This window comes from Electrophorus electricus, chromosome 1 (assembly GCF_013358815.1).
Source record: "Electrophorus electricus isolate fEleEle1 chromosome 1, fEleEle1.pri, whole genome shotgun sequence".
In the NCBI taxonomy this organism is placed as follows: Eukaryota; Metazoa; Chordata; class Actinopteri; order Gymnotiformes; family Gymnotidae; genus Electrophorus; species Electrophorus electricus.
The window spans coordinates 32482568-32490067 of NC_049535.1; the positions used below are offsets into that span (position 1 = coordinate 32482568).

At 47.9% G+C, this 7500-nt stretch overlaps 1 protein-coding gene across 1 annotated transcript in view; it reads left to right on the top strand.

The window, feature by feature from the left end:
- plekhh3 (pleckstrin homology, MyTH4 and FERM domain containing H3) overlaps positions 1-7500 on the top strand; it is a 32599-nt gene that overhangs the window by 11755 nt on the left and 13344 nt on the right. The window contains exon 2 of the mRNA XM_035524426.1: positions 3783-3838. Coding sequence (XP_035380319.1) covers positions 3783-3838 — 56 coding nt within the window. The remainder of the gene's footprint in view (positions 1-3782; positions 3839-7500) is intronic.

Here is a 7500-nt window from a genome sequence, read left to right on the forward strand (position 1 = left end):
TTGTTCCCATCCACCTCGGGTTTCTGCTGTCTGAGGTACTCACTGAGCACTTCGTCACTTGAGGCCATCTTCCTGGCCTACTCCTGGATCTTCCACGTTTTGTCCTGGATGGTGGCTCTGACGCTCATTAGTCCTCGGAAGTCCTGCTTCCACTAGTGTGTGAGTGCTGGATTTGGGTTGAAACTCTCTATCCGTGCACTGGAAGGAATTTCCTTGTCTCGATGTCTCCTCCTTTGGCCAGCTGATTATGCTACCGGGGTATTTGCTGACCGGTAGAGCGTTGGTGTTGATAGCCCGGATCTTATTCTTCCCGTTTAGCCGACTTCTCAGGACGTGTCTCACTCTTTGACTGTAGCCGCGCTCCATATGTCACCTTGTTTGACATCTTCTTGTAACCATGTGCCACAGAAATCAGACCATAATATTATTATAGGTGTTAATATGAGCACTATAACACACGAAAGCAGTCTTTATGCAGATGATCTACAACAACCACCGAAGCGATCAACTGATGTAATCAAAGTTCTGACTGAATTTTCAATCATATCAAATTATTCCATCAACTGGTCAAAATCAACAGTTTTACCATTCAGTGAAAAACACAAATGGAACTGGTACACATCTTTGAAAGGAAGTAGTGTCATGAAGCTTTTCAATTCAAATTAGTTATTGTCTCTGCATTTTAATATAAAGTAATTCAGGCTACAACCAGCATCTCTGGTTCGAAAAAAATTATTAATATTGGAAGCAGTACAAAATTACTGTCAAAAATATACAGGCTTCCCTCAGGTATGGTGTGTCTCTCTGTAGGCGTGTGTGTCTCTGTAGGCGCGCGTCTCTCTGTTGGCGTGTGTGTCTCTGAGGTATGGCATGTGTCTCTCTGTAGGCGCGTGTCTCTGAGGTATGGCGTGTGTCTCTCTGTAGGCGCGCGTCTCTCTCTAGGCGCATGTCTCTGAGGTATGGTATGTGTCTCTGTAGGTGTGTGTGTCTCTGTAGGCGTGTGTGTCTCTGAGGTATGGCGTGTCTCTGTAGGCATGTGCCTCTCTGTAGGTGCGTGTCTCTCTGTAGGCATGTGTGTCTCTGAGGTATGGCGCGTGTGTCTCTGTAGGTGTGTGTGTCTCTGTAGGCGTGTGTGTCTCTGAGGTATGGCGTGTCTCTCTGTAGGCGCGTGTCTCTCTGTTGGCGTGTGTGTCTCTGAGGTATGGCGTGTGTCTCTCTGTAGGCGCGCGTCTCTCTGTTGGCGTGTGTGTCTCTGAGGTATGGCGTGTGTCTCTCTGTAGGCGCGCATCTCTCTGTTGGCGTGTGTGTCTCTGAGGTATGGCGTGTGTCTCTCTGTAGGCGCACGTCTCTCTGTTGGCGTGTGTGTCTCTGAGATATGGCGTGTGTCTCTCTGTAGGTGCGTGTCTCTGAGGTATGGCGTGTGTTTCTCTGTAGGCGTGTGTCTCTGAGGTATGGCGTGTCTCTGTAGGCGCGCATCTTTCTGTAGGCGTGTGTCTCTGTAGGCGCGCATCTCTCTGTAGGCGTGTCTCTGTAGGCGTGTGTGTCTCTGAGGTATGGCGTGGGTGTTTCTGTAGGCATGTGTCTCTGTAGACGCGTCTCTCTGTAGGCGTGCGTCTCTCTGTAGGCGTGCGTCTCTCTGTAGGCGTGTGTCTCTCTCTAGGCGTGTGTCTCTCTGTAGGCATGTGTGTCTCTGTAGGCACTGAGCGGGGGGTTTATAGGGCGCTGGGCAAAGCACTGTATTGCACCAGTTCACGAATGCAGTGCACTTTGTTTGCACTTGAATTGGATTTAAAAGAACATTTTTAAAAAGGCAGAATTGGTCCCCAAAGGGAGGTTGGTGTGACCTGGTAGTAGTCTTGGCCTGGGATTAACACACAAAAAAAGATCAGTCAGATGTTAACCTCAGCAATTTCTCACACACTGCTGTCAAATGTTGTGAGCTAAAGAATACAGTATAAATAGCCATCTACTCAGGGTTAAAGTTAGGGTCCTTTATATAACTGACCACCTCCCAGAGCTTAAACAAATGATGTAAAGGACTTCCTATTTAAACATTATTTAATATTATTTACTTATATATAGTTCTGTCTATAGCTAACTATGACAATGTACAAATCAGAGTAATATTTTGGCAGCAGGCTAGCTGCTGAGGCTCTGGAAACTGGGACGTTGTTATCTCAAGCTCTGCTGCTTTCCAACACGTCCCAGTGCTTCAGACCTGTGGTGTTGACAATTAGATGAACATGACATGGCACTCTGATTAAACTAGGCTTGCCTATTTTCAGGTTAACTCCAGTATGCCAGAACTGTTAAAGCGTACACTGTTTTACACACGCACACACAGGGTCTGGAGCATCTGGATTTGCTGGACCTGGAAGCTGCCGGCCAGCAGAGGGCCATGAATCAGAGTTGGGAAGCTTTGGCCCACTGCGTAGGTGCTTCAGGATGTTTCGGAGCTTTTCTGGGCGGTGCCGTTTCACCTCGCTGGAACTCCCAGATGCGGCCCTGAGTGTTTCCGGAGCGCTTGTCGGCGATCCACAGCGTTTTGCCTCCTTCCTCCCTCTGTTCCTTTAAAACCGAGGGACACACACACACACATGTAGGAATGCGCTGAAGAATTCTGATTCCGATTCCAAAGTGCCACCACGGTGTCCGTCAGCTCTGACGTCAGCACAGTGTTATATGGACAGGTAGGTAGGGCTAGGAGTGTCAGGGTGGCTTCTGCGCATGGTTTGTTTTAAATTGAGACTTATTCTGACAAAGTTTAACTGGCAAACTGGAAAACTGACATGGAGCACTTTGCAGATAGCATTCCGTTTACTTCTCCTTTATGTAAACAGTGAATCGAAACAGTGCTTTTGTTCGAATTCAGCAGGACACGGGGGTTCTGGGAGGTGTTTTCCACGGTGTTTGTTCATATGTCAAGCTTCTGAGAATGACCTTAAACCAAAATTCCATTTTCCCTTGAAGGTTTTCTCTCATCCATTTAATCAAATCACGAAACACGAGCAGTTTTGTGCCGTCTCAAGTTCCTGTTTAAACCTCCCGTACCTAAAACGCCTCCTAAACACAGGAAGTGCAGAACAATGAAAGCTGTGGTGAATTCCCAGCCGAGTTTCCGTGGTGGTTAAGAGAGGATGAGAGCGAAGCTCTAGACCAGGAGACCAGAATTCTTCAGACTATAGAATCGAACCACATTTCCTTGGGTACGTCAAATTGCCGTGGCTTGCTAGTCTGGGCTATGCAGCCCAATGTGAGGACCACTGTTTTTGGTTAGAGCAGGAATCTTTCCACCGATTGCAAACTTTGATACAGTTTGTGTTTAATATGGAAAGTCTGTGGTGAAGACTTGCGATGGTCGTCTGCGAGTCACTACCGCAGGGAAATCCGACTTCCTTTTTATTGTTTGCTTTACATCACCAAACAGGAGCAGGCAGGAGGTCTTCACTTGAGCAGACACCAGCTCCGATTAGACCGGGAGAGACTGCGGAGAGCTCCAGCATTTGAGTTGAGCAGGAGTAGTGGGTGAAAGTGCTGGACCTTCAAGAGTTAAAACAGAAAACAGAGTAGCTTGACCACGAGTTGCTGTCCATACTGAATGCAGGTTTAGAGGAGGCTCGACCCACGTTCAGTGGAGTCGTACCAGGAGGGGACTCGGCCCCAGTGCAGTGGAGTCGTACCAGGAGGGGACTCGGCCCTCTCAACTGAACACTTAGCAGGACTTTGATCAGCAAATATTCCGTGGACTGAACACTGGGATTTGTTTCTTTCCTGCTCTACAGGGCCAGCTGGAAGTGACGGTCTCCCAACCCACACGACCGGCCAACGGCACACCCAGGTGAGTTGTTCTGTAAAGTGGCTCAGTGGTTAAGGTACTTGACTTGTAATCGGAAGGTTGCTGGTTCAAGGCCCACCACTGCCAAGTCGCCACTGTTGGGCCCCTGATGTATTTGTTATGCATATTTTCTTTACTTCCCAGTGCTTTTGAGTTGTGTGTGTGTGGTTTTATAGAGATTGAGCTTTATCTCTGATGCTAACCATTATAAAAGATTATGGTAGGAAAAGTAGTGTGTGCGTGTGTGTGTGTGTGTGAGACCACGTTTGTTGTCTGTGTGTGGTGTAGTCAGATCGGACATGTAGCACACAGTCAGTTGGTGACTCATCCACTCTTAAAGCGCATTTAGGTTGCGAGTGCTTCCACCTTCAACAGACAGACTCACAGAAAGAGTGTGCGTGTGTATGTGTGTGCGTATGTGTGTGTGTATGTGTGTGCGTGTGCGTGTGCGTGTGCGTGTGCGTGTGTGTGTGTGTGTGTGTGTGTGTGTGTATTAGCAGTTGTGGCAGGCCAGACAGGATTTATAGGCAGCTAGAAGATGGTGAGTCAGGCTGTTCTATGCCAAGTAGAGATGCATGTATCACACACACACACACACACACACACACACAAGTCTTCAGTAAACAGGGCTGGTTTTAGCAGGTGCCAAACAGGGCCCTTTCTTAACCACTGTCTCAGAGAGGGAGAGCACGAGACAGACAGACAGACAGACGGACAGACACGCGCGCACGCACACACACACACACACACACACACACACACACACACACACACACACACACACACACACACACACACACACAGGAAAGGACACTGACATGAATGTTTTTAAATTCATCCACAATTGTTTGTCTGTTTCCCTCATTCATTTTTGGTTTTGTCAGTGTTGTTGAGAATGCAAGTGGAACTAGCGTATCTCTCTGTGTGTGTGTGTGTGTGTGTGCGAGTGCTTGCTGTAATCCCTCACATGTGTAGCTCTCAACCTACACAGCTGTACAAGGTCAGGCTGCTCCACCCAGGGTCGCAGGCTGTTCCCTTTGGCCTTTGACCCTTTAATGCGGTCATTCCGGGCTTTACTCTCATTAGCTGAGTGCTGAGTGCTGAGTGCTGTGTCTTATCGCCGGGCGTGTGTAAACAGTGTAGCTGAAGGTGGGCGGTTTTGCGTCACCACGTGTGCAGATGTGCAGCTCGGAGACACGTTATTGCCATCAGCCTGCGAGGAGTGTTGGTGTTAGAATCATCCCCCGTGTGTGTGTGTGTGTGTGTGTGTGTGTGTGTGTGTGTGTGTGTGTGTGTGTGTGTGTGTGAGAGAGAGAGTGTGTGTGTGTGTGTGTGTGTGTGTGTGTGTGTGAGAGAGAGTGTGTGTGTGTGTGTGTGTGTGTGAGAGAGAGTGTGTGTGTGTGTGTGTGTGTGTGTGTGTGTGTGTCTGTATGGGTGAGCTTTTGTGAATTTTTTAGTCTCAGGAACATAGTCACACTGGTCAAAGCCCGATCCGTACCTAGAGTACTTTGAAGCTTATGTACAGCTCAGCTTCAAATCTCATGGAAGACAAGCATGGAGACTATTCTCTGTTCTGGCTCCTAGATGGTGGAACAAACCTCCACTGGCTGTCCGGACAGCAGAGTCTCTTGCAGTCTTCAAACCCAGACTGAAGACCCGTCTATTTGTGGAATATTTAAATGAACACTGACCCTGCTCCTATGTTAACTAACTGAATCTAGTATTTATTGGGCTTCCATGTTATTCCAGCCTCCTTCTTACCGTAAAAACCACTGTAACCGAGCCTGCTGTGTGTTAGTGAGTGTGTGGGTGGGTGTGTGTGCGTGCGTGTGTGCAAAGGAAAAGATTTAGTGTTATCTTGACTGTAAGTGTCAGTGATTACACAGAGACTGGATTTTAGCACAGTCTCTATTGTTTATGCTGAGTCACAGCAGGACTGAGGAGCTGTTTAAACACGAACACACACACACTCTACCATGCATTTATAGGAGGGGTATAGAGAGTTGGGTTGGTTCCTTCTCTTACTACTGCACCTTCCATATCTTCTTTGCTTTCTGTTTTTGTCAGTTTCCATTAATATTAGGCATACATATGGTTCGGCTTACTGTATCTTAGTCTCACACACACACACACACACACCTACCTCAGCAGCTCTGCGAGAGTTAATATCTCAGATTTCATGGTCTGAATTATTCTGTGGAGTCTGTGTTGAATCTTTACAGAACAAGAATAGAGAGAGAGAGAGAAGAATAGGGCTTTTAGGACAGGCATAGTCTAGGCTTGTGTGTGTGCGTGCGTGCGTGTGTATAAACAATAATGGCGGTTCGTGTTCCTGCTTTCCTGTTGTCTTCTCTCGCCTTCCTGATGGACTCTGACTCTCAGTCTGTGTTCAGATCCCCTTTCCTCTGTGACACATGTGTTCACACACACTCCCTCTCTCTCTCTCTCTCTCTCTCTCCCTCTCTCTCTCTCTCTCTCTCAGTTCAGTTCAGTAAACTTTATTGGCATGACCTTATAGTATTGCCAAAGCAGTATTACAACATGAACATTATACAACATTACAACCTTTGCAATTATGGAAATTAAGAATTCTTAACCCCCACCCCCACCCCACCCCCATCCAGTGCTTTAATCCTGCATAACAAATCACTTCCTGCTCTGCCCTCCTTCACAGGAAGTCACCTCACAGGGCCCCTTGGTGCTGTTGCTGAGTACTTTGGGAAAGGAGTAGGCAGCTGTGTGTGTGTGTGTGTGTGTGTGTGTGTGTGTGTGTGTGTGTGTGTGTGTGGGGTACAGCTGGTGACCTTAGATCACCCCCCATTAGTGCTTCATTGGGCTGATGTGAACCCCAGCACCGTTTTACACACACACATGCACACACTCTCTCTCTCTCTCGCTCTCTCCCCCTCTCTCTCTCTCTGATTGGATTTAAACTAGGGCATGTGGTTCTAAACTCCAGTCAGACATTCAGACTTTCAGTCAGTTCGATCCAGCTTGTGTGTTGAACTGTGTGCTGCCGTGTGCCATGGCAACCACTGGAGGGTGTTTCGGCAAGTGTCTGTGTGTGTCTGTGCATGTGTATGAGGTGGGCTGACTTACAACAAGTGATTGTGTGTGTGCGTGTGTGCGTGTGTGCGTGCGCGTGCGTGTGCGCGTGTGTGTGTGTGCGTGTGTGTGTGTGTGTGTGTGTGTGACTGCAGCAGGGATATTTTCATCATAGAGCTGCAGACTGTGTTATTGTTGGGACCGGATTGTCAGGACTGTCTGCACCAATCCAAAAACCAGTTCTGACAGGTTCTGGCCAGCAAATACCAGCAGTAAGAGCTTCTGCACATCAGGGCAGTTTATGCTGTCTCTGCCCCTCCCTTAGCCCCGCCCCACCCAGCCCCGCCCCCTATTCTGAATGATGTCTGGAGGACTGTGACTGTCTGAGCACAATCTTAAATTAGCAAGTGATGCAAATCCACAGGGATCTGCTACTGCATCTCTAACATGGGGCACACAAACACACGCGCGTATATGCACACTCATAAACAGTGGCTGTAAATAAGTTTACAGTGCGTATATAAATACATGTACGATTGCATATGCAGACATTTAGTCACAAGCTTATACAAGCAGTGGAGCCCTGGTTTAACTCAGCAAAAACAGAGAGGCCTACCAGT